Below are 25,541 nucleotides of genomic sequence, written 5' to 3' on the forward strand. Positions count from 1 at the left end.
ATATACATTTGCCAGAAGATCAGAAGAGCAGCTTCTGCAGAGCTTACATGTCCTTGTTAAAGTGTATACAGACAGAAAGATTTGCAACCAATCCATGGCTAGGATCTGCATGAAGCACATAAAATAATTAACTTCCTTTTCCTGCTTACCACTGTCTCCTCAAAATTTGTACATTTTAAGATACATTTAGCTTTAGACAGTGAAAGGAACTTAGGGGTGAAAATAGTTTTCTCTCCTGTCCTCTCTGTTTTTTGAAGTGACATGCTTCCAATTCAGCAATCTCCCATTGCTTTGCTCTCCTTCTTGCCTGCAGATCCTCTGTGTGCATTGTCTGCCCTCTCCCTCTCTGTGCGGGAAAAGCACTTTTCCCTGTGCCTGGCTGAGATCTCCTAAGCTGGTTCTCTATGCTGCCAGCCCTAATTTCTCCTCCTCCTGCCTGAAAGTGCTTCTGGTTTTCCACAGATGCTGGCCAAGATAAAATTATCTGTTTGGATATCAGAAAGGCAACATGGACATCTACATGACTCCGTAGCATCTGATTCTATACAGCAGTTCAGCAAATTTAATTTTCAGAGGAATGAGGAGTTAGACCAATGTTTAATGTTTACATTTATACAGGGTGATTTTTTTCACAATGTGTTTAGAGGTTGAGTTCTGGGTCTTGCTGATGTGCTGGCCTTCCTAGTCTGGCTTCCTGAAGTTTGGGTCTATGCTTACATGCTGAGCGGGTGCCTTGAACACCATCCCACCCCCTGGTAAGTGCTCTCATCATGGCCTCGCGTGGGACTGGGCATGTTCTTGTGTGTAAGTCATAAAACATGCTGAGTTGGAAAAGACCCAGCAGGATCACTGGGTCTACCTCCTGGCCCTGTGCAGGACATCCCAAGAGTCACACCATGGGCCTGAGAGCATTGTTCCAGAGCTGTTTGAACTCAGACAGGCTTTGTGCTGTGACCACTTGCATGGGGAACCTGTTCCAGTGCTCAGCCATCTTCTATGTGAAAAACTTTTTCCTGATATTTAATCTAATGATTGGAGTGGGTTTGTGGGGAAGCCAGTGAAGTGAACTGAGAAAAGACTTATCCTTGTACTTAACTGATAATGTAGATGCTACTGAACTGACTGGCTTGACAACTTTTGGCTTTGTTCCCCACTGAGCAGTAGGATTTGTCTTCCATCTCTGAATCAGCCAAACTGGCTTTAAAATGTGTGGTCTTTTTATGATCTTTTCTCTCTGCATGAATCCAGTGAAATGCAGCTGCTCTGATTTCAGTCCCTGTGAGCACAGAGAAGTGTCAAACCTGACAAGTGTGTAGTAATGCTGGTGCAAATTTAAACGCTATCAGGAAGTGAGAACAAACATATTTTTGGATGCTTCTATTAAGTGTGATATTGAGGCATCCAATCAACTAATTTTCATGCATGCTTTATGATTTACGTGGAATGTTTTCTACATAATTTTCTTGTTGACCTTTTAGAGAAAAGGTGAAATGGCAAATAACCTGGAGAACTGCCTGGTCAGCTACTTAGAGACTTGCATGTGGTGCTGCATCATGGTCACAACCTATGCTGTTTAAACAGCAGTGACTCACCACACCCCAAACTAGCACATTAAGGTGTAAGTCAGGAGGTTCCCTGAAACACTGCACAGGGTGCATAATCCAGACATGCAACCTCTTTTGTCCAAAAGCTGGTGAAAGGGATCTGCTGGGGCAGCTCAGGAGCTGAGAGAGAGACATGCTATGGGCCTTCTTGTCTCTTCCTGTTTCTAAAAGACAGAAAATTACACACAGGCAACCTTGGTCCTTAATAGAGCTGCACAGGTGTGGCTCCTTGAGACAGCAGGCTTTAAGGAAACATGTCACCTGAAGTACCTGCTCTGCAGCTCTTACCATCCCTTGATACTATTTAAAGCCTGGGTGACCATTACCTGTATGGCAGGAGCTGAATATAGAATGTTCAGGAGGACTTTGAAGTTTGAATGTGAGTCTCTTGCCCACAATCTGCTTTTTTGGGGGAGGAAAAAATACAGAAACCTCCATTTGAAAATCTGATTTGACGCAAAATCCCTGCAAGAGCATGGTTAGGATTATATCTTGGGAGATGCATTTATTTAACCTAAGGGCAGCAAGAGAGGATTAGGTATTTTAATACCCTCCTTTCCCCTCATGACTGTACAGAATGCTGACACTTCTTTGGCTTGGGGAAGATGACCTGTATACAGAAGTGATGAGAATGTGAGGTGAATCTTTTTTTAACACCTCCTACTGAAAACAGTGTTTTTTCACTAAACAAAGAATATTTTTCAGGAAGCATAATAACATTGCTATGAAATCAGAAGCATTGTCACTTGAGTGGGACATGCAGGCTTATGAAGTGGTCTCACAAATAGGTCCCAAATTTTGCAATCTTCTCAAGGCAGCAGGGTGATGATTTTCAATGCTCTCACAAGTGAGACGACCTAACTACATGGAAAACACATATCAGTAAGAATTGCTGTGGTTTAACGTTTCAGAATAGCTAGGTACTTTGCTACTGCTCTTGAGATGCTAACTTTAGCTATCTAATTTTTAATTTTTAAAACATCCTTGTCCGTTGAGTTTTCCCTGGGAAATCTTGCATGACAGACAAATCAATGCACAGCTGATGAGGCAAAAAATTGCTGTAATTTAATAGGTGCTAATTTATGATATATTTCCAAATTGAATGTGCAATTTCATCTTTATTTTTTTCATTGTCATAATACTTTCATTTTTGTGCAAAAATTTAATTTTCATTAAAAATGTAAGGCCTGAACAGGGATACCCTCTTGGGCTCAGTCCTGTTCTCTCAACAAGCATATTTCCTATACAGATGATTGCTATTGAAAATTTGCTTTTTGATCTGTCATCATTTGCTTGAATTCTAAGTCAGTAAGAAAATACATTTTGATTCATTTATTTGATATTTAATCAGGAATTATTCACTTGAGGGATAGATTAGACAGATGACCCCTAATTTTTTTTACACCACAGCCTTAATTTCCATGGATAAGAGAAAAGGTTGAAAAAAAACATTAGTGATTACTAATGTCCCTTTTAGTTATCCCAGTATAAATTAATCTCTTTATGACTGTAGTCATGTGAATGTGAAAAATTATCAATGCCTTTAAAGCTAGCTGTACTTTTACTTTGGTATTAGACTATGCTTTGTTGTTTTCTTCATTACACCAACAGAATGGAAACGTGCCACAGCATGGCTGCAGCCATAGCTTCCATATATTGTTGTAAGGAGAGAGCTGTTGTGGGACTGGAGTCAGAGTCTTGCGATGCTCTTCCACAGCTCTTCTCATTCTCCTCACCACAGTGTCAAACAAGGGCTCAGTGTCAGCTGAAAGAGGATTTGCCTCAGACGGATCTTGTGAGAGATTGAACAGCAGTGGAGGGTCATGATGGGTTACACTATCCCCGAAACACGGACAAATTCCTCTTCTGAAACAGGCCCCGGAGGCTTCTGGCTGAAATACTGGAGTAGCATAATGAGCTTTCCATATGGTGCCACCTGTCACAAGAGAAGCACATTTGAACAGCTTAATGTCATTAGGAGCTGGGGGGTGGTCCCTGAAAGACTGGTTCATGTTTGTGATCTGATTTGTTGTTCCAAGGGAAAGCTTTGTCATGGTTGTTGCATACAGGGAAAAGGTGTTGTGGAAGCTGTCAGGGATTCAAGTGGTTTTTGTGGCTCGTGGGTATACCTTGGCTCTGGGTACCGTGTGTGGATGTTTAGCCCAACAGTTTCAGTACAGATGGAGTCTGCCACTTTCTTGTTCCCCTTTAAAATTTTTCATGCCTCTTGTAGGGGGGAAAATGGAGAATGTAGTCCCCAGTTTCTGGGTGTATATACTGATAGGTGGTTCCTCTTCTGGCTCTGTACATCTGAGTGAAGAAGTACATTTAGGTAGAAATTGACCACAGCTTATTTCTCTGCTCATGTTCCAGCACACTGCCAAAAAGGGTGGTAAGTGCAGGCCTTTAAAACAGTAAAATCTGGAGTCTAGTTTTTAAGTTAATATGAAGAAGGTAAATAGCTCACAACTTTAGAGTTTGTACTTCATCAAGTTCTTGTACTGACCATGGGATAAGCACAGGTTTGTAACTTGTTGTGAAAAAGTGGTAAATTACTAGGACTCCAGCTGAATGTAGTTGATCAGGATATTTTTCTTCTCCCTCCCTTCTCCTTTTTCTCTTATTCCTTACCTCACATTTAGAAAGCACTACACTGAACTCAGAGGCAAGGATGTGCCCATCAAGAAGACAGCAATTAGACACTATGTCTGAAAAAGGAGACAAGAAGAAAGGGGACATTCACCACTTGGAGTCACTTCTGTGCTCAAAGCATTAAAGAGCTGTCAACTGCATTGTCCCTACATGGAATTTTCTTTTTGGTTCAATGGACTCAACTGAACTTTTCTTCCTTTCTTCTCTTGTGTCCAGAGCTGTTCTTTATATCTGAAGCCTGCAGCTTTATTCTTCAGTCTCTCTCTTGTCACTCCCCTAGAACAGTATCTTGTGAATAAATAGAATTTTAAAACTTCTTAAAAAGTGAAGAGGAACAAATAAGACATATTAAGGTTTAGGTAATATCTTAGATTAAAATATCCAGTTGCTGGCTGGCAGGCACTGTATTTCTTTATTTTTCACCACACAGTTTCCACATCCTGCTTCTGCACTTTTATGGAGGGATGCTGTCTCAATGGTTCTGAAAAGTTTAGATGTAATAAAATGAAGATAAATTTTAGGTATCTCCATTTCTGAAGCTGTGAAAGAAAGGATAAAAAGTGTTTTCTGAAAGAAAAAGGGTTAGAATGTGGTGGTGATATTGCTAAGGTTGTGGGTTCAGTCCCCAGATGGGTCATTTCTTTAAGAGTTGGAGTTGATGATCCTTATGGGCCTTTTCCAGCTCAGACTGTCATGGATCTGGAAATAAGGATGAAATCTTTCAACTTTCTGACAGCTTATGAGGGCAGACAGATACTCCTTACGTCTGTTTGAGTATTTGCTTTGTTGCTGGCTGGATGTCCACTGCATCCTCAAGCTTAACCCTGTCTTGTTACCAAACTAATATTTGTTTTGTGACAGAAGTGTAAGCATCCTCTGTGATATCAAGGTGCCCAGGACATGGGATTTGCTTCTTATGTCTGTCGGTCAGGCACCATGGATATTTCTTACAAGGAGCTAAACAAGCACTCCCTGGGACATGCATTTTTTTCTGAGTATCTAGTTGGAATGCTGGAATATGATATTAATAAAATAACCAGTTTTTTAATATGAGATGGACACATGGACTTACCTAGATGTACACAGGAATTAGTGATCAGTGTTCAGAAAAACTGAACTAAGTAGTCGTTCTTTTCCATAAATTATTGAGCTGAATTCTTTATAATCTATATACTGTATGGCAATTTGGAATAGTGAGTGTAGAGTGTCTGAAGAGAACTGTTCTGATTCTGCTAAATTTTAACATTCAATTTTCACAGCTGCAAATAATTACTGAAGTTGCAGAGAGGGAGACAGACAAGTGCTTGTTAGTTTGCTTAGAAGGATAGGGAGAGGCTGATTCTAATTAACCTGCATTGGTGAGCTGAGTAGACAACTGGGTTACAGAAGGATAAAAGAAAAGAAAAAAAGACAGAAATCAGTGCTGATAAAAGCAGTGGGTGTTTCACTCACCTCCAAGAGGCAAAGAGGGATATACAATTTGCTACTGAAGTAGCTCTGACAGAATCTGAAGGGTGCATGCGCATGTTAGGGCAGTGTGTTAATTTAATATATCCAAGGGTTGTATTCAATCCAAACATGTCTCAAACTCCTCTCGTAACAATCAGTCAGTTTAATGAGCAGAAAGAAATGGACTGTCACTAATAAGACTTATGGTGCAGAGGTAAAGGAAAGGACTCTTTAACATAGAAACAAAGGATTCTTCTGGCTTAAGTGAAGGCCTTAAAGGATAGGTCCTGCCTGGGTGACATCAAGACACAATGCTTGATATCTAGGTACCTAGGCTGCTCAAGAGACAGATGTTAATAAATAAGTAATGATAATAAATGATGATAATAAATAAAAAATGTGAGTGTGACATACTTTTAAATGAACTAAAACAGCCTGTTCTCTCAGCCCAATCAGAAGAAACTGCAGTTGCAGCAAAAACCCAAAATTTCTGACCTGGCTAAAAGCTGAGCTACATATTTGATTAGCTGGTGTTTTATATGCAGAACATGGTATTGTTTTTAGGCCCCTTACCATAAACTGTTCAATGGGAAGAATTGTGGAAAGGCAGGCATAAGAAATCTAAATGTGCACATGGCTTCATAGGAACATGAAATGCCTCAAAATCCACCTTGCATCTGCATGTTGTATGCATAGGTACTTAAATAGAACTTATATAGTTTAGAAGAAAAAGCAATGTAATTTAGTCAAGGAAAATATCAGGAGAACCTGAAAAGCAATTCTTCAAATGCCCCATTTGATTGGAGTATGAATTTAGCCTCTCACTAAGGAAGTGTGGCATGACTCTTCCAGCAGGAATATTATCCAGGAATTGGGGCAGTCAGACACAGCTTTCTCTGCCCAGGAACATTCTGTGTTCACAAAAAAATGGTGTGCCTTACAGAGAAACAGAGAGAGATCTCTAAGAATAATAAGAGATTCTTTAAGCTCTACTTAAGAAGCAAACCCCTTCATCTCAGCTGAGGCAAGACAATGAACAAGGAGGCCTTGCAGAAGAGCTGAGAGTTTGAGACCATGAATGAATTCCATACATATATATGTGTATATATGTGTACTTTTTTACATTATATTCTATTGGAAGCTAGAGGATGTTGCATCATTTCTGGCCTGCAGGAGGGGGATATTGTCATGGACATATTTTATGAAAAATCCCTTTGATAGGATTTTTCTCCTGAGAAGCTGAGAGGCCTCAGAAACTAAATGTACACAATAATTATCTGCTGCTGTGGAATGCTACAGGTGCATCTTTGATTGATCTCATGTGGTTGTTTTTAATTGATGGCCAATCATAGTCCAGCTCTCTCAGACTCTCTGGTCAGTCAGAAGATTTTATTATCATTCCATTTCTTGCTAGCCTTCTGAAATCCTTTCTTCTATTCTTTAGTGTAGTTTTAGTGTACCATTTTCTTTTAATATAATATATATCATAAAATAATAAATCAGCCTTCTAAAACATGGAGTCAAGATTTCCATTTCTTCTCTCATCCTGGGACCCCTGTGAACACCACCACAGGATGTTTATACTCACTGTCCTTCTGGTGCCAGCGCACTGCATGCAGGAACACCCCGCAGTAGTGGAACAGGAACTCGTGCCTGGAGTGCTGCTCTGTCCCTCGCAGCAGGGGCAGCAAGGTGTGCCCGTCCATGACCCTGATGGAGAGCACCACAGTCACCAGACAGCTTCAGAATTTTAACTCTGCAGCCGAAGCATGAGCAGTGCTCACTCTATGTGTGCAGCATTAAGATTTCAAGTGTCATCACTAAAGCAAGGTACTGTTCAGCTAATGAGCCCTGAGATTTTTAATTGGATGAATGTGTGGAGACCAGTAATTAGCAGTTACTAGAAGTTTTTGCATTTACAGTTGGTTCACATATCCTGCCTAGGGAGATCAGACACCGTTACTGTAATTTTCCTGGAAGTGATAACAGTAGTGAAGGCATGGCTCACAGGTTTTAATTTTGCCACCTGAAATAGAAATGCTGACAGCTCTGTGAGCTCCAGGCTTTAAAAATAATTTTAAAAAAGAAGCCACTTACTGAACTGCTAGCAATTCAGTTACAATCTGGGTTGTAACTGGGTTTAGTTACAATCTACCAGTACTTCTGTGCTTTTTGCTGAAATGGCTTAGCCACCCACACTTTCACATGCCCTTTAGAGAGGTCTGTTTTTTTCAATCATCCTAGTGTCTCAAACCAACCAAGTTGCTTTTCAGTGATAGGAGAACTGGGTTATCTAAATGACCCTTGATAAAACATACGGGTTTTTTCCCGTAGGGAAAAGGCAAAGGGTTCTTTGCCTTTTTCACATAAGCAGACAAGATGGGGAAAGCTGTGCAGGAAAAAAAAAGCTAGAGAGTTGCCTGGTTTAGAAACAAAGATAATTTAACGTGTGGCTGTTAGGATGCACGACACAGTAAGCTTCTGTCTGAATAAAGAAAGAGAAGTAATATGATTTATGAAGCCACCTCTGTACCTGTCCTGAGGCACTGTCCCTCCAGCCAGTTGAACTACTGTAGGATAAATGTCCATAAGGCTCGTGGGTTCATCGATAACTGTCCCCGCAGGCAACACTCCTGGCCACCTAACTATACCTGGAACACGGATTCCTCCTTCCCAGCCTCCCATTCCTTTTCCACCTGTTATAGAAGGGGGAGAAGTATCAAAAGGATAAAAGAATAGAAGATAACAGATGTTTATTGTGCATGTATAGGAAAATATTTTAAAACTTTTAGGGTATTTCATGCACCTTTAATGAAAACATACTAAATCCTGGAAAACAGTAGACTATCATTCAGCAGTGGCTCTTCTCATTATTTGTATGTGTGTCTTATTTATCTGCTTGTTTTTAATATGCAGTTCCCAATAGCAAGAGTGACTTTTACAGATATTTATTAATTAAACTGTATTTTTAAATTTTGCCAGTTTGTCTCACTGGGATATCCCCTGTTCTGCTGTATGTGGACATAAATAGTAATGTCTTTCTATTATTGATATCTAAATTGATACTGTATCCCCTCTTGCCTTCTCTCTAAGCAGGCATGATTTCATCATTGTCCTCTCATCCTGAACTCCCCAGTCACATTTCTCTTTCCCCTCTGGACTCTCTTGTTGCTAATATACTTATGTTCAGCTAGTGGAATTGAATTCCTTAGATTAGTTTGTAAGCTATTCAAGTGAGCCTCTTGGCCTTTTTGCATCTGTCACTGGCATGGAGTCTTCATATCAAGAAGTAAAGGCTAATTTTACATTTAGGACTGTGTGTGGGAGGATCCCAGCTGTATCAAACATTGCTTGTGTGGCTCAATAAGTAACTCAGTACTAGACAATGTGCATTGTGATGCTGACCAAGGTCAACATGCATATAACTCTTCTTCTATAGGGAAACTTGTGATGGATGCAGCTTTCAGTCTTCATTATACAGTAAGTGCCAAGCTGCCCAAGATGTCACAGTGGCTTTTTAAGGCTTAGTAATCTGGAGGAAGCACATACAAGAGATTCCAGAGAGCTTTTGTCACTGTGCTGCAAGGCAGTCATAGAGAGTCTGGAAGGAACTTATATAGGATGGGTGAGAAACTGGAGGACTATAGTAAGAAAAATTGACAATGATATCTGCCAATGCTGACACAGATAATCAGTAGAGAGGAACCTTCTGAAATTCAGCACAGGTAAATGAAGGTCCTGTATCTTGGGAAGAACAACCCCATGCCCCATTACAGGCTGGGGCTGACCTGCTGGAAAGCAGCTCTGCAGAGAAGGATCTGGGTGTCCTGGTGAAGAGCAAGCACTCCCTGAGCCAGCAGTGTGCACTTGGGGCCAAGAAGAGCAAGGATATCCTGGTGTGCATGAGGAAGAGCATTGCCAGCATATTGAGGGAAGTGGTCCTGCCCCTTTACTCAGCCCCAGCCCTATGAATAGCAGATGTTATTCTTTTTTCATCCCTACAATCCAAGATTGTAATCCCATTGTAGAGTTTATTAAATGTAATATTTTGGATATATTTTTTCTACCACTCTTTTTTTAAAGAGGAAGTCTTATGCATTTACAAACTAGTAAAATTTTACCTTTATATATGCCATTCCATCCACCCAACTGAGAATTTCCTCTGTGAGCCTCTAAGAATCCTCCATGATCAGATGCAAAATAAATGAAGGTGGTATTCTTCAAGTCCTCTTTGTCAATAACATCCAGAAGCCTGCCTATAAACAAAGCAAAACATCAGCAGATGCAGTCAGATTTTTTAGGTCTTGACTCCACATTCAGTGAAGACTGAGTCTTTCCATTTGCCGATAAGAGCCCAAGAGAAAGCTGATGAATGTTTATAACATTTGTGTCTGGTGTCTATAAAAACAAGAAAATAAAAAAAAGGGAAATAAATGAGTGATAATTTTATTCAAGCTACTTAAAATACTCTGTCAGCTTTGTTCTGTAGATTCTGCATCAAGAATTGTCTTCACTATGTAGCCTCAAACATCTTGAAAAGCTTAAATAATAGTGCTGCTCTGATTACTAACCATAGAAAACTGCTGTGTCTCACCAGGAACTGAACAAGGACTCTGAGGCCAGGCTGCATACTATCAACCAAAATAATTTCCTGATGTAAGCAATAAAAACTTCATAGACTGCAATTTAAACCTAACTTCGTAAGGAATGTTTTCTGTACTGATCCCATCAAATGTTTATATATAATATGATTTATCTTCAATTAATTGTCTTCATCATCTTCTGCATCAAATATATTTGCCAGGGACAGCTTCCATATCTACAGAAGCAGCAGCAAAAGCTGAACTGCACAAGAAAAAAGCACAAGCAAGTGATCACCACTTTTGCTCAATCTCCTCAATCTCTTTTCCTTTCCTTTCCTGTCTGTCCTTGGTGAAACTAGTTATTGACCTCACCAAACACAAAAAAATCTTTAGATTGAATGTAGGCGTATTAGTTCTGAGTTAGACCCCAAATCAAGAGCTCTCCAACTCTTTGTCCTCATTAGCTGCTATCCTGTTTCAACTACATGTTCTTTATATCTCGACTTCTGCTATCCATCTCTGCTTACAGAACCTACGTTTGAAGGTGGCTGGTGCCGAAAGAGGGGCATGGCTGAGTCCTCTGGTTCAACTGGATCTTGCAGGATATTTCAGCCTGTCCATTGCTGTCCATTGAAAGCAATCAGGTTCCTCTCAAATTACGATTTTGTAGACGTGGTTTTGGGGGAAAAAAGGTTCAGGGATTGAATCGTGGCCTTGACAGGAGGCAATGACTTTGTTAATAGAGCCTTCATTTTGAAAAAAATAGAAACAGTAGCTATCTCTCTCTCTCTCTCTTTCATTGAAAAGAAAAAACCAAGTAAATGTTAGGTTTTTAAACCAAATTAACCAATCAGAAATTTAACCTGATTGGTACTCAAGAGCCTAGATTACGAGCTGAGTGAGTCATCACTGACTTCATACAATTTATTAAGTGAAACTCCATATCTTTCTAACTTTTGGCTAGGAGAGGGTTCATACATTTTGATTAACAACACGATCAGGGACCCATTTGGCTATTTGACTGCATTTAACACTTCAGTGTAGAAAAATGTCATTAAAAAAAAAGATAATGAACAAATCCTTACAAGAAAAGTTTAAGCTTTCATCTTTAGAAAATAAGAAAGATGTATTGTATGGTTGTGGTATGGCAGTCTCTGAAATCAACTAGGTAACCAAGGTGAGTTCACTGATTTTTACATATGCCAAAAGGGAGTTTGGTGATGACCCCTTTAATGCCTTTTCCACAAGTGAATGAAGAATTTTCTTCAAGACCAGCACTTACCCACCATCCAGTCCATCTCCTCTACATTATCTCCATACAGGCCATGCCTGCTTCTTCCCAGAAACTTCTCTGTGGTAATGAGAGGGGTGTGAACATGTAAAAGGGAAACAAAGAGAAGAAACGGTCTATGCTTGTTTCTGAAATAAAAGAAAACAACAGTCATTTCTCTTCAAACTGTCACTCAACTCAAAATATAACAGTGGTATTGCAGTTACTCTCTCAATTTATTTTACATTGTTGAGATCTAAACAATTTTCATTTTGACATCTTTTTTGCTTTGAGGTTTTGGGAAGTGGAGGGGATTAAAACATACCCCTCAAAAATGTTTTTTCTATGTTAAGATCAAAACAGTAATGGGTCATTTTTTTTTCCCAGTTCCAAGTTGCATGTACAGACATGCAAAATATTAAATAAACAACTAGAAGAGGTCATAGCCAAAAGACTGACACCTTCCTAGAAGCAAGGAGAACAGGGCTCACTTGCCTAAACTTAAACGCGGATGAGCATCATGAGCACCTGAGGTGTCCTCATGGAAGAGGCAGATATCACCCACAGTGAAACTGTGTGGCTTCAACATCAAGCCAGGTAAGATATCCTAGGAAAATGAGATTACCTATGCTCAAAGTTTTAGAGAAGGAATTTCTATTACCTCACATTTCCTTTAAAAAACAAACACACAACCCCTAAATCCTGGCAGAAATATGGATATGCTCAGATTTAGCACACAAATACTTTTAAAGGCTTAGCATTTTTTTTCAATTCCAGTTGAGGTTACTGATAATAAATTAGGGACACCTTTGGGGAAAAAAATACAAACAAAACCCACAAAACTAAACAAACTCACGATCACTCTCCTTTTTGTAAAACATTAACTTCATATGACACTTTGTATGACATTCATCACCCTAAGATCATCTTTCTGTTCCTCCTGGCAGAAGGCACGGTATTTGGCCAGGACCCTTTGTATTGATTGTTCCCCCCGAGTCTGCTCCTTGCCTCTGCTGATTACCTTTCAATGAATGCAATTGCTTCCTTCAGCATATTAGAAGTAGTTTTTTGTAGGTTCATTGGTTGTTCAGTGATGTCATGGTTTCTCATCAGGATGCAGTTCCAGTACTTGGTGAAACCATAGCTGGAGAACCAGGAGATGAAATGAAGGAGACCACAGATGGCCAGGCAGATGATTATTTTCCATTTTACTGGGAATAAATTGGCAAGTTTTCCAGTCACAAGGGTAAATACTGCAAGGGTGATCATTTGAGTGTAAAACCAATATGTATCTTGCAAAGACTTGGCCAATTCAGGGTCATCTGAGCCTTGACACTCATTGAGAAGGGTAAAAGGCATGCCATAAAAATAATCAAAACCATGATTTAAAGGATGGTGGCAGTGATCATGGCGGGTTTTGCAGTTCACACCCATATGCCACTTCCCTAGAAATAAAAAGCAAAGATCTTAAATCCTGTATTTCTGTGTTAAGGTGCAGCCAAGGGAGGAGCTGGTGTGGAATGGGGACAGACTCAGGGAGCAGCAGTGCAGCAGTAGTACAGTGACAGACATTGATGAGGTCCCCTCTCAGCCATCTCTTCTCAAGGCTGAACAGGCCCAGATCCCTCAGTCTTTCCTCATAAGAGAGATATTTCAGTCCCCTAATTATCTTCATTACTGATGAATAAGTTAAACAATACTGGGCTCAGTGCTTAGGGACACCACTGGTGACAGCTCTTCCCTGTGCCACTGATTACAACACACTGGGATCAGCTGTTCAGCCAGCTCTCAACCCACTTCCCGGTCCACTTATCCAGTCCACACTTCCAGAGTTTGCCTATGTTGTGAGAGACAATTTTAAAAATCTTGCTGAAGTCAATATCATTGAGACCACTGTGCTGAAATTGATAAAATTAAGACCACTGTGGTGTCTCAGTGCCAACTGGCAGATGACATTTTCTGCTCTAATACATGAGTAAATGTCTCTGCTGGTTCATCCTAAAGCAATCTGTACTGGGCAAACAAGATTCTTTCCTTTGAATTTACATCCCTTTGCAGTGTGTATTTATGTATTACATACACCTCATTTTGGATTTACCAGTTATGCTGTACTCACATTGGACTTGTGGACAGTGTTTTAAAATCCCTGCTGATTTCGAAAGTTATGCATACAAGAAAACCTAGTTTAACTGATCCTGTAAATTTTGACCAAAAAATGTATTTACAGAAGTAACCTAATTAGAATAACAAAAAATGAAAAGGCAACGACTTTGTTTCATACCTACAATTGCTGTAGAATAACCTTGCTGGTAGAGTATTCTGGCAAAAGTAGTTTCATTTGGTGGGAGCCCCCCTGAACCACCGTTCCAGAAGAGAACTTGCCGCTGAGTGCTGGATGCCATGCCTAGAGAGGAATAACAGTCTTTGGAATAAAACAAGCCAGACATCAGATCTCCAGTCTTCTGAGATTGTGCTTTCTAATGAATGGGACTCAGCTGCCTAAGCCTAGTGCCTTTTTATAAGCCATTTCCTATGCCCTAGGATATTCTGCTTGACCTCCAAAATGATGTCTTTTCAAAGTTCCATGTCATCACATGCTAGTCCAATGCAGATGCCTCAGCTATGCTGGGGTGTCTACAAATGGCAGGAAGACACCTACATCTGGACATTAGGCAATTTCTTACAATCAAAGGTCTATCAAAATATGATGTTAACAAAAAAAAAAAAAAGCAGATTAGTTTTATCCAGAACAAAAGGCTTACAGGGTTAGGGGAACACACTTCTGAATTGTACAGTTCATGATTACATTTCTCTTTCAGCGAGTCAGACTCACATCAGAAGCTACACTGATTATTACTGCTATATGCAGTGGCTAAAGTCTTCTGTCATAAATTTACCTGCCTGAAGTAAATCTGTTTTAAGACACAATTGCTGAGAACAATTCTACAGCCTGACACATTTCACTGGGAAAATGTTTGCCAGAATATTAAAAATATTACTTTTAATATAATCCTAGTGCCACCGAACATACAACATCCCACAATTTTCTTCTTTATTTTTCTACCTCTGGGTGCTATGTAGTGTTTGGATTTTTGCCCATTTCTGTGTTGTCATTTAGCCACACATAATATGTTTTATATGGGGATTTTCCCATAGAAATCAATCATAAGTCATCTCTAACTTTTGCCCATTTTACTGAGACTCCAAATCCCAAGATTAATGGTTCTTTAACATGGTTTATTTAAGGGGTTTTTTAATATCAACACTGACTAGACTAACTGCAGCAAACCATTGGAGAGAGGCCCAACCTGATCTGATGGGGTATCTGCCAGTCAGGAAAGCAGCTCTGCTTGGAGTACAGACAGCTGCTGCAGCAATGTGCTGAGTAAGTCTCACTCCATCCTTTGCCAGGCCATCAATGTTAGGGGTCCTAAAGAGAAAAGTCCCATCTTTTTATTACACAGAAATTCATGGCATGCCGCTCATCCTCATTTTGTTGAGCATATCACCATCAAATTTACAAAAATCTCAGCTGGAAAGGTTCTGTGTTTTATATGTATTTTTGAGATATCTTGACTCCTTAGAAATGAGGTTTCCATGGGCATATGTGCTTTTATTAATAACTAAAAAAAAAAAAAGATATGGGGCAGAAACAAGGTATCTCAGGTATGTCCCACACCAAAATCCCCTCGAGCAGAGGGAACAAGAGTCTGTTCACAACACAACATCCAAGAAAATAATAGGCTAGAACAAGGACACATCACTCTCTCAATAAATCTATATACAGATTGATAACTGCACAAGGGATAAATATATTGCATAGACTGACGTGTCATTTCATAATAAGTCTACTAGAGTTGTTAACTGATAATAAATTCTTATCTCATTCCTTCATATTTCAACCCTGGAATTATGGGAATTTATGTATTATACTCATGCCTGACAAGTACAGTGCACAGACACATTTGCAAAGTTCTAAGCCCCAGAAAGTTTCTCAAGCATGCCTGTACAATTATGACTCCAGTAGGAATTACTGTAGAACATGCATTTTGAACATAGTTTGAAAAGAAGTGTATCTAGATAAATGAATAAATTAATTATGAATTTTCATGCTAAGTGTCATCAGTAGGTTTTTTCCAACAAAGTTCACCAGGAAGGGAGAATTTATTTCATACCTTATTGTATCATTGCCATAGCAGCCCACATCTCCAATACCAAGGTCATCAGCCAGTATCAGTAAAAAGTTAGGTTTGGAAGGATTTGATACACAGGTTCTTGGAAACAGGCACAAAATTAGCCAAATGTTTAAATATCTCCTAAAAGCAAAAGTAAAGACGTAACATTACAAAAAAGCAGTTGTAAATTTTACAATAGACTTTAAACTACTATTCTTAAAGTTTTATGGGGACTCAGTATAGGTGCAAACAGCAACCAAAAAGTGCCAGCAGATGGAGCTCCTGAATATGCATAAAGTCCTTGAGTTTTATAATATTAGTATAATTTTCTGGGGTTATTATTATTATTACTGTTATTATTTCACACAGGAATTTTGTGTCTGACTTTCTTTATTGACATTTGCACTGATCTCTGCAGATGTTCCCAGCAGAATGAGTGGTTGGATAATTACAATTGTCCCGAGGCACCCCTGTATGGAGGTGTAGGATGCTCCTGTTAAGGCTCCTGGAATGAGTGGGACAAGGAGCACAAAGGTGGTTGGACTGCTCATTATGGCAATGGTTTGATTGTGGCATCTACTGCACCCCTGGTACACACAGTGTCTGGAAAGTGCTCCTTAAGCCTTGGGACCACCTGCAAAATCAAGGTGCAGCAACAAGCTTTAACTTGATTATCTTCCTGGGAGACCCTAAGAATATATTTTAGTTTCTCACAGTGTTTGCCATTGGAAGCTTACAGATGCTCACCTGAAGCAAAATACGTGAACACATCTTGTGACTGCTAGTTCATTAGCAGATACTACATTAGTTCATTAGCAGATACTACATTAGTTCATTAGTAGATACTACAATATGATCAATTATAGTGAGTGTACTATACCATACACTATATACTCCTAAACCTCCATGTCTTATAAAAGTAGAGTAATAGGTTTTAGAATACCAATAGAGCCAAACCTGCATTAGCTGCTATTGGGGTGGTGGTAGCAGGGAAAATGTAAGATTATCTGCTTATGTTTTCTTGAACATAACACCTAAAATCCAGGAAAGGGCCTCGGTGAATATCTTTCTTACCCTTGTTTTTCCCAGTAAACTTCATTGTTTTCCATTTTATGAAACAGGTACATAGTCAGTCATACAAATTCTGATGAGAAAGGAAAAGAAAGAAATCCAAACTCAGAAGTTCTGTTGATTTTGCATGCAGTTTTGCAAAGTCTGGTCTGTTAACAGCTGCTGCTAACTCCAGGGGGACTTGTGAGAGTTTGGAAAGAAGGCAAAATGTTAATGGCTTTTAAAAAATGCTAGAGGTGCCTATTACTCAATACATGCACAGAACTGTTGGTGTTCGCTGAAAACAATATTTTCGTCATTTTACAAATGAGGTAAAACTATTATTTTACTTTTTACTTAACCTCATATCAACTTTAAGAAAAAGAATCTAACCTTTACTGTGAGCTTATAAACTAGAAAAAATATATCAAATAAAAGCCATCCTGGAAATTAATGTTGTCACTGTCATTCTTAGGAAAGGGGCTGTATTGTTCTTTGGTTTAGATGCCATCTAGTACATTCAAGACAGGGTTTCTATCTGAATTGTTACTAAAAACTTCTAGAAACTAGAAGTTACTAGAAACATAAATACCTTTTTGATTATTTTCTTAAAGGACTCCAAACCTTAATGCCATTTGTAAATTTAACAGGCCAGTTTTTCTACCTGCCAACTCTATGAAGTCAGCCTGGGCTTTAAAAATCTAGAAGTAATCTTTTGGTTTATTAAATATTTATTTTTGTCTGGCAAGCAAATCTTATGAGTGGAAGTGATTTTCTCTGCTTGCTGAAACAGAGTCACATTGGAAAAAAGAATGGCTTGGAAAAGTATTTCTTTTCCTTGTGAATGACCTAAGTGATCTACAGATAATGTTGCACTGGAATTGTGCAAACAATCCTGCAGAAATACATGGTAAACTGGCTCCAGTGGAGACTGGCATGTGCTCAGCTTTGGGAAGTATGCTGAGGTAAATTAGAGATGCCATTCATTCCATCACTGAGAAGAGAGAAAAAAATTGGAGCTATCCCACCCATGCAATATCCCTACTTTTCCACACTTCTTGCTATTTCAAAACAGCACAAGAACAAAGATGTTGGCCGTATGAAGGAACAGATTGAAAGTAATAGGAACATTTACTTTCTATAGCAACCCAAGACATATTTGTGAACACAGAGTCACTTCTAAACTCAGAGAACTGAAAAGTTCTATCTGGACTAATGAAAGACTTGGATTATTTCCTCCAAAAATAAAAATACAGCATTTTCTAAAAAAAAAAAAAAAAAAAAGCAGATATTGTTATTCTGATCAGGAAAACAGTATTAAAAGAGTCCAAATTTGGGGTCCTTTGATGATTTTTCCAAGCAGCATCTAGATTCTTGTTTGACTGTGGTTGAGACAATAAGGGAAATAACAAACTTGAAAAAAACCCCAAACCCACCACCAAAACAAATAAACAAATCCCCCAGCAAAACAAACTCCTCAATCAAACAACAAAACCCCCAAGAACAACAGCAAAGCAACAACAAACCAAACAAACTTGATCACTGTTAGTTATGGAATTTTCTACAGTGTTGATTTTTCCCTTTGCTCTTGGCAAGATCCCACAAGGCAGAACAGAAAGCTCATCCTCCCTGCCCAGTGCATGGGTCAGAGATTAATGGAAAGGCAGCAAAGCCTCTCTGACTCAGTGCAGTGGCTGTTTGAAGCAAGACCTTACTGTGAATGCAGATGCCAGGACCCCGCTATCCAAAAAACAGGCTGTATTAATATGAACCAAAGGACTTGCTACTAGGATCTCAAATCTTTTTGAGATGGCAGCATAGTGGTGCTTCACTGTCACAGCCTGCATGCAGCTCCCACGGGGAGGATAAGGCAAGTGTCTGAAGCCATTAATCTGTGACAACAAAGGATGACTGATGGCTCTGGTCATCACCTATAATGGCGATATCTTCATGGCGCATTAACAACAATGGTGCAGAGCTCTGCCTTCCCAGCCACTGTTAGGCAGCATAACATTTAAGGAGCTTGTGGTACAGGATTAAGCCAAAACTACTACAGTGAAAATCTTCACTCTACACCAAGCAGCTGAGGCTCAGCCACTGTGAGCTCCTTTTAGTGGAGCAAAAGAACCAGACAGATCTGAACATCTAAGAAACCCCTTGACTTCGCTAAGGGTGTTGTTCAGCTTTCCCTTACAACAAGCTCTTACAACAGCTCTGCTGTCTTCCACTTTCTCCCCACAGGTTCTTGCATCACAGCCAGCTGGTCACAGCAGGCACATCACTGTTTAGACAGACATTTATGTAGAGTCCTTCAGAAAAACCATAAACTTGAACTGAGTACTGCTGGTATTATAAAGATCTAAATACCATTGGATGTGACACCATCTGATTTACTGCAAGCCATTTTAGGAGCACTTCTCTTACTGAAGGACTACAAGAATGACCACACTTACTAAAAAAAAAACCCCATAATTTAAATATGCATATTCACATTTCTCTGTTAGGGTTTGATTCCTTCTGAAAGCAGAGCTCACACTGACAGCACTAGGATGTGATGAGCCCATTACTGGGCCCTAGGGTTTGTCCAGTTTCCTTAGCTATTTAATGAGAAAATCCAAAATAATTTATAAATCTAACAGCAGCCTCTAAAAAACAGAAATCCAATAGTACATCAGACAGCAATTCCCTCTGTAAGCCAGTAAGCCACATTAGAATGATCATCAAGACTAATAAAAAAAGGCCATCCCCTTTTAACAATGTGGAAAACAAACCCTCTTGTCAGTTATTCTTGTTCCGAAATCCCTCTTGCTCCTGGATGTGCTGAGCAATCCTGATTCTCTACAAGGTGTGGGGGTGAAAGTGGGCAGGAACTGGCTCCTGTTCTTCTTGCTCTCCCTTTCCCTCTCTCCAGCATGGACACACTGGGATCCCTGCCAGCAACAGCCAGTAAACTGGAACAGCCATCAAATGGGAACAGCTATGCCGGTTTTCATGAATTCCAGGCAAAGTACAAAGTCCTTATTGTTCAAATACTAGCACAGCATGGCTACTGCCTCTTCTCCATTTCCTATCTGGTTAACCCTGAGAAAATCAGTATAAAGTCTGTCACTGCCTTATTTCAGTGCTTCAGAAGAGATTATAGAATAACAAAATATTCTACAAATGGTTTTGTTTCTCCCACACAGCTTTTTCAGCCTTCCAGATGAGATGAAAGGACTGGCTTGTCCTCCTTTTCTTCTCTGATGTTGTTTTTTCTGTTTTCATTGCGTTTTAAAGAAAGGTGGGTATACATGTGCTGAAGATGTGTTTATTTCTAGTGTTTACTATCCATCCCCTTCTTTAAAATCTTAGCTCTGCTGTAATACATTTTACAATTCAGAAGGTATTGAGCAATTAGTTGGAGTAGCCTTATTTATTTGCTGACATTTTGGTTCTTCGTGCTACTTGAATACAGCAATTGCTGAATTTAAGCCTGTGTTCTAGAGAAATCAGTAGGAATTGGTGAGATGGAAAGATGAAGCAGCTAAAACTATCAGATTTATATAATCTACTGGCAGGGATAACCAGGGTTGGAGGCTGTTTTTATTTTTTTACCTCCTTGCACTTATGACTATGCACAGTTATTTTTATGTTGTGACATTTGGCTACTGTTATTCACTTCTATTTGACTGTAATACTTATTTTGTATGACTGCTTAACAGCCTGTGATGCTTCTGGAACAGACTTGAAAAAGTAATATTTCTCAAAAATTACATCATGCTTTGGGAATGGCAGATCTTTGAAAACTGCCAATAGTACAAGTATTAACTTTCACTGGCTTTCATCCAAATTATGACTGAACTTTTCTTTGACTATTTACATCTTTCTCACCATGTGTTCATTACTGAAGACAGGGCCATACTGCTTCTGGCATGACTTAAAAATGCAAACTGAAACAAACTGCACTGCCCCTCTCACCCCCACCCCCCCAAAAAAATACATATATATATATATATATCTCCCACACCTTCACATTTTCCCCTGCTAGCAAAACTCTATCTGGAAGCAAAGACCTCACATTCTGTTTCTCCCCACTAAGTTACTGACCTAACACAGAGTTAACAGCTATGATTACTGATTGTATTCCACAGAATTAAATTTTAAACAAACACTTTTTCTAACAAAAAAAAAAGTAAAGTAAATAAGTAACACCAAAGGAGAAGGGAGATGATTTTTATCTCTGCAGCTTGAGCCAAGCAGTATTTCCTTCCCTTCAGCTAACCAATTTTTTACTGCACCTGAGTACAGAACGCTGCTGTTTACTCCCTGCTGTAAACAGACAACAAATTCTCTGCCATGAAAAACTTTTTTTTTTTTGAGTCACTGTGTGTTTTACACTACTGTTTCTTTTCTGGCTTTTTACACATGTCTGAGTACTAAAATCAAACACTAGCATTCATTTAGCTCCTTCTCCCTTTGCTAAGCTTTCTGAGTGAACATAAATACTGAAATGACACACATACAATTTTAAAAGATCACTTCTATCTCAGATGTTGGGGAAAGAAAAAAATCTATTTGCCAGTCTTGTATCTCTTAAGAGTAGCAGGGAATTACAGTGGCACAATGAATCCTTTCAGAGCATTAATACATTTACATAGAGTTGCAGGGCGAAGGTTTCTAAAAGGACCTTGGAAATAAGCAGTCTCTGACAGCCTCTTTGAGTCACTCAGCTATTCTTCTTTCCAAGATGGGGACAAGAGGAATGCTCTCCACCCCTGCCTGTCTCATATTTAAAAGAAAAAAAGGTGCAAATTATGAAATCTGCTTTTACCTATGTCTTCAGCCCCATCCCAGCACTTTATTTTCTCATGGTATTAAATGCTGTGTATCTGCTGATCCCTGTGGTGATCCTGCTTGTGGATTAAGATAGGGTCAAGGACAAATTCCACCTGAGGTAACATACTGCTTACTGTTCCAAGTCCATATTCTAAGTTATATAGCAGTATTGTGCACTGTAAAATAACCATGCTTAGAGCTCCAACTGATTATTTTTCAGCAATGTATGGAGAAAGACTGCGAGTATGTTCAGTTACTAAACACCAGTAAACTTTGAAAGCAACAGGGAAAGAAAGAATATAAAACATAGAAATTATACATGTAAACCTTTTCAAAATTCCCTAGAATTATATTTCTGGAAATTATGATAGAGGCATAGCCAGAGACTTCCACTCAAGAAACAGATCTCATTGCTTAAAAACATGAAAACATTCAAAGAAAAAAAAAAATTGGCAGCTAGTATTACTGAGGGATTGTACAACATCTGCTTAATGAATCAGATAAGTGCAAAACATCAGAAAAATACAGGCAACTATTATGTAACTTCTGTTTACAAGACTCAGTATGGACTTACACAACAACTGAGCTCACAGAGCCTTATTAACAATGATCTGGAGCTCAGATCAGAAGCCATTGGCACAGGCAATCAGATGTTGAAGAAACCCTACTAAACTATAAAAATTGATGCTTATGCTTTCCTTATATTTATGTTCTAAGTTGACACTGCTGTGTTCAATGTGCATCTAGAGAATGACAGCATTATAAATTATAGCATCTTTCTAGTCAAGAAATCTGCTCCTTCAAGATTTCACAGGGAAGCTGTACCTGTGCAAGAGCCTTACACCTTAGACTACCTCTGTGAGGGCTTGTACAAAGGAAAAGACAATTTTAGTTCTGTGGTGCTCACAGTCAGGGTATGATCAAAAAAAAGGGTGGAGGGAAATAATGACATAATTTTTAATACAGTTTAATTTTCTAAATGATGGTAAAGAAAGGAACAACAAAACCTTAAAGCAAATGAAGCATTAGGAAAACTGATTGATTTGAGTCCAGGGTTCTTGGGGAAGAAACCCCAGGAGGGTCAATTCAAACAACACAATTTTAATTTGTCTAAGTACAAACAAATGCATTCAGGAAGGAGCCAGAAACTTGCCAACGTGAAGAGAATGGCAGCAATGGCTTTGCAATGTAGCAATGCAATCCTGAAAATAAATTAAGCTTATAGAAAGCAACAGATTGGGCACAATCACCAGCCTGATTTCAGAGGTAAAAAAGAAATTCAATCAATCCTTCTAACTTTTTACAAGGGTGACCTTATTGCTTTCTACAGCTACCTGAAAGGAGGTTGGAGTGAAGGAGTAGTCAGTCTCTTTTCCTAAATAACAAGTGACAGAACAAGGGGAAATGACTTCAAGTTGTGCCTGGGGAGGTTTAGACAGGACATTAGGAAAAATTTCTTCAGAGAAAGGGTTCTACAGCATTGAAACAGGCTATCCAGGGAAGTATTTTAAAGGTACAGCCAGAAGTGCAGAGCATCAGTTATTAAATCTGGCACCTCCACATAACAGATCAGAGGACTCTAATAATCCAGTCTAAACATTTCTGAAAAATAAGACCAAATCCCACAGAGGCCCAAACAGCAGAAACTGGCCAGCAAATTTTGTGTGGACACACTGGCTTTAAACAATTTTGATTATCTGCAAACCTTATCCAAAACTTATTCTTTTCAGCAGCTGTTACTACATATGACTTCTCTACCGTTTCTTTCTCCAAATTTGTCAACCATGAATGAATAAACTTCCAACAAAATTCATTCCAGTTGCCAGTAATGCCACAAAGTCTGCAGCTGCCTCAAGTCACTTGAAGAGATTTAGCCAAAAAAGTTTGGCTTAGTTTATTATGGGGCTGAAGCAGGTGGACCTAACTCAACATGGATTGGTGATAACTTCCTCTAGCCAGCAGCCTTGTCTAGGCTCTGGTTTGGGCTTCCTTTTTCAGCTTTGCTTTACAGAAAGCAAGCTTCAAGGCTTCAAACTGCTAGAAAAATAGTCCCTTCTTCCCCAACAGTAGCTTAGTAGTTCCCCCATCCTCTATTGCACTTGCTGAATGTATTCCTTGATTAGAATTAATCATTCTTGATGTGTTGAATTGAAGAAAAAAATAGAGATAAACTTACAGAGAATAAAAAAATACAAACCTCCACTTTAAAAATATCTCCTTGTTAGCAAAATATTTATTGAAGCCAGGAATATCCCATATTTCACCATCATCCTCAAAAGCCTGGCACTGCCACCACTCACTGAGAATCCAGCAGAGTGAAAGGAACATCTCATTATTAAAAATGCTAAGAGAGCTCCAACTCCGGCAGAAAATCTTGGAATAAATCCTTGTTAATTAAGCTAAAAGACTGTATTTACACACAGGAAAAGAATTTGCCTTCCAGTTTTCTTTGTCTAACTTCAGATAACAAAAGAAATAATTAGCACACTGCTGCAAAACTCAAGAGCAAAACTCCAAATTGTTTAACACTTATTTAAATATTAAAAAAGTGAATTGCAATTATTACATATATAGAAATATTTACTGGTGATGCACAAAAGTCTCTCTCTGCTTAGCTGCTGGCTGAAAATAGATGCTTGCTTTCCACCTTGTACAAAAGCATGCTACAGAACAGCTTCATCTCAGTAAACAGTACATTAAAATGTTGATTTCATACTACATGATGGCTCTGAAGGAATCACATTCAGCATACCATATGCCACATACTGTTCCACCCTGGTGACCCCTTTTCTTTCATAGCTTCTAGGTATACAAACGTTCACTAGAGGAGAGGCAACAAGTGGGCAAAGACAGAGAGAAATGAAAAGCTCCCAGCTGGTGTGAGCACAGCCAGTTTCTCAGTGCTTGCAGCTGGTGAGCCAGAAACAGGTGCTGCTCATCAACCAAAATACAAGGGATGCCCTTGCAAGGATGCCAAAAGCAGGAGATCATCAGTAGCCTCTCTTTTTTTTTCCCCCTTTCTATTTTGCACTCTCAGGGACCCAGTTTCAATAGTGCTGACTAGGGGGGATACAGTTTTTAGTGGCCTGGAAAATACCAATCCTTGCTCTCTTGTATTGATTTTATTACCACGTAGCTTTGTGCATTTTCAGTTAGTAATACTCTCATGGGAAATTACCCAAATTTTTTAATTTATTATGGCAGCACCCTGCCTTCAGAGCAGCAGCAGTAAGGGATGCTCTGGCCCTAGGCTGTAAATTACCTCGAGCATTTTCACATTATGATTAGCAGTCCCTGGTCTAAATTATCTAATTGGGCCTTTTGGCTTGAAGCTACTCACCCAGCAACACAGAACTTTCCTCTCATCCAGGACAAGAGCAGGGTACATCTGAAAAATCAAAGAAATAGGGCAGAGGAATGAGATTAAAAGAGTAGCAACTAAGGGCATGGCTGCTAGAGGAACAGTGAAGAACACAGGGAAGCAAACCAGAGGTAAATCATGCTTTGTGTCTATCCCTATGAAATAATAATAATAATGATAATGATAATGATAATGATATAATAATAATAATAATAATAATAATAATAATAGCCTCCAAAAACTGGAGTTTGGTTTGAAACACTTAGAAGAGAAGGAAAGCACAGCTTGTTAATTATTGTACTCTGTTGATTCTCCTTATCACTCACTGCTGCAACCCTGATCACACATTTTTTTCACTTTTTTCGACCTGGTGGACCAGCTCCACCGGCAGGTGGAGGCTGAGAGCTTGGGAGAGGAGGATGGCATGAAGAGGTTGGAGTCCGCCCCCAAAAAGACCACAGCTCTGCAGGGCAGAGTTCACTGTTCCAGCTCAATTTCCCAGCACTGTCCCATGGGAAGTGCGATGGAATTTGCCTTGGAAAGCTTTGGTGGCCACTCCCACCCCAAGCCCCAGGGGCCCAG

At 39.3% G+C, this 25,541-nt stretch overlaps 1 protein-coding gene across 1 annotated transcript; it reads right to left on the minus strand.

The window, feature by feature from the left end:
• Nucleotides 1–3,181: 3,181 nt before the first annotated feature.
• LOC115905427 (arylsulfatase D-like) lies at nucleotides 3,182–25,058 on the minus strand. Its single transcript, XM_030951692.1, has 10 exons — nucleotides 24,939–25,058; nucleotides 15,734–15,874; nucleotides 14,867–14,988; nucleotides 13,840–13,962; nucleotides 12,580–13,003; nucleotides 11,571–11,707; nucleotides 9,827–9,961; nucleotides 8,239–8,401; nucleotides 7,294–7,415; nucleotides 3,182–3,540 (listed from the first exon to the last, which is right to left on the minus strand). The coding sequence occupies exons 1-10, from the start codon at nucleotides 24,962–24,964 to the stop codon at nucleotides 3,182–3,184; spliced, it is 1,752 nt and encodes a 583-aa protein (XP_030807552.1). The 5' UTR covers nucleotides 24,965–25,058.
• Between the last annotated feature and the right edge of the window lie 483 nt (nucleotides 25,059–25,541).

This window comes from Camarhynchus parvulus, chromosome 1 (genome assembly GCF_901933205.1).
Source record: "Camarhynchus parvulus chromosome 1, STF_HiC, whole genome shotgun sequence".
In the NCBI taxonomy this organism is placed as follows: Eukaryota; Metazoa; Chordata; class Aves; order Passeriformes; family Thraupidae; genus Camarhynchus; species Camarhynchus parvulus.

Coding starts and splice junctions, on each gene's coding strand:
- LOC115905427 (XM_030951692.1), bottom strand. CDS start 24,964: ATGAGAGGAAAGTTCTGTGTTGCTGG. Junction 13,004..13,839: donor TTATTCTACAGCAATTGTAG/GTATGAAACAAA, acceptor TTTTATTTCTAG/GGAAGTGGCATATGGGTGTG. Junction 11,708..12,579: donor GCAATTGCATTCATTGAAAG/GTAATCAGCAGA, acceptor CTTTTATTTCAG/AAACAAGCATAGACCGTTTC.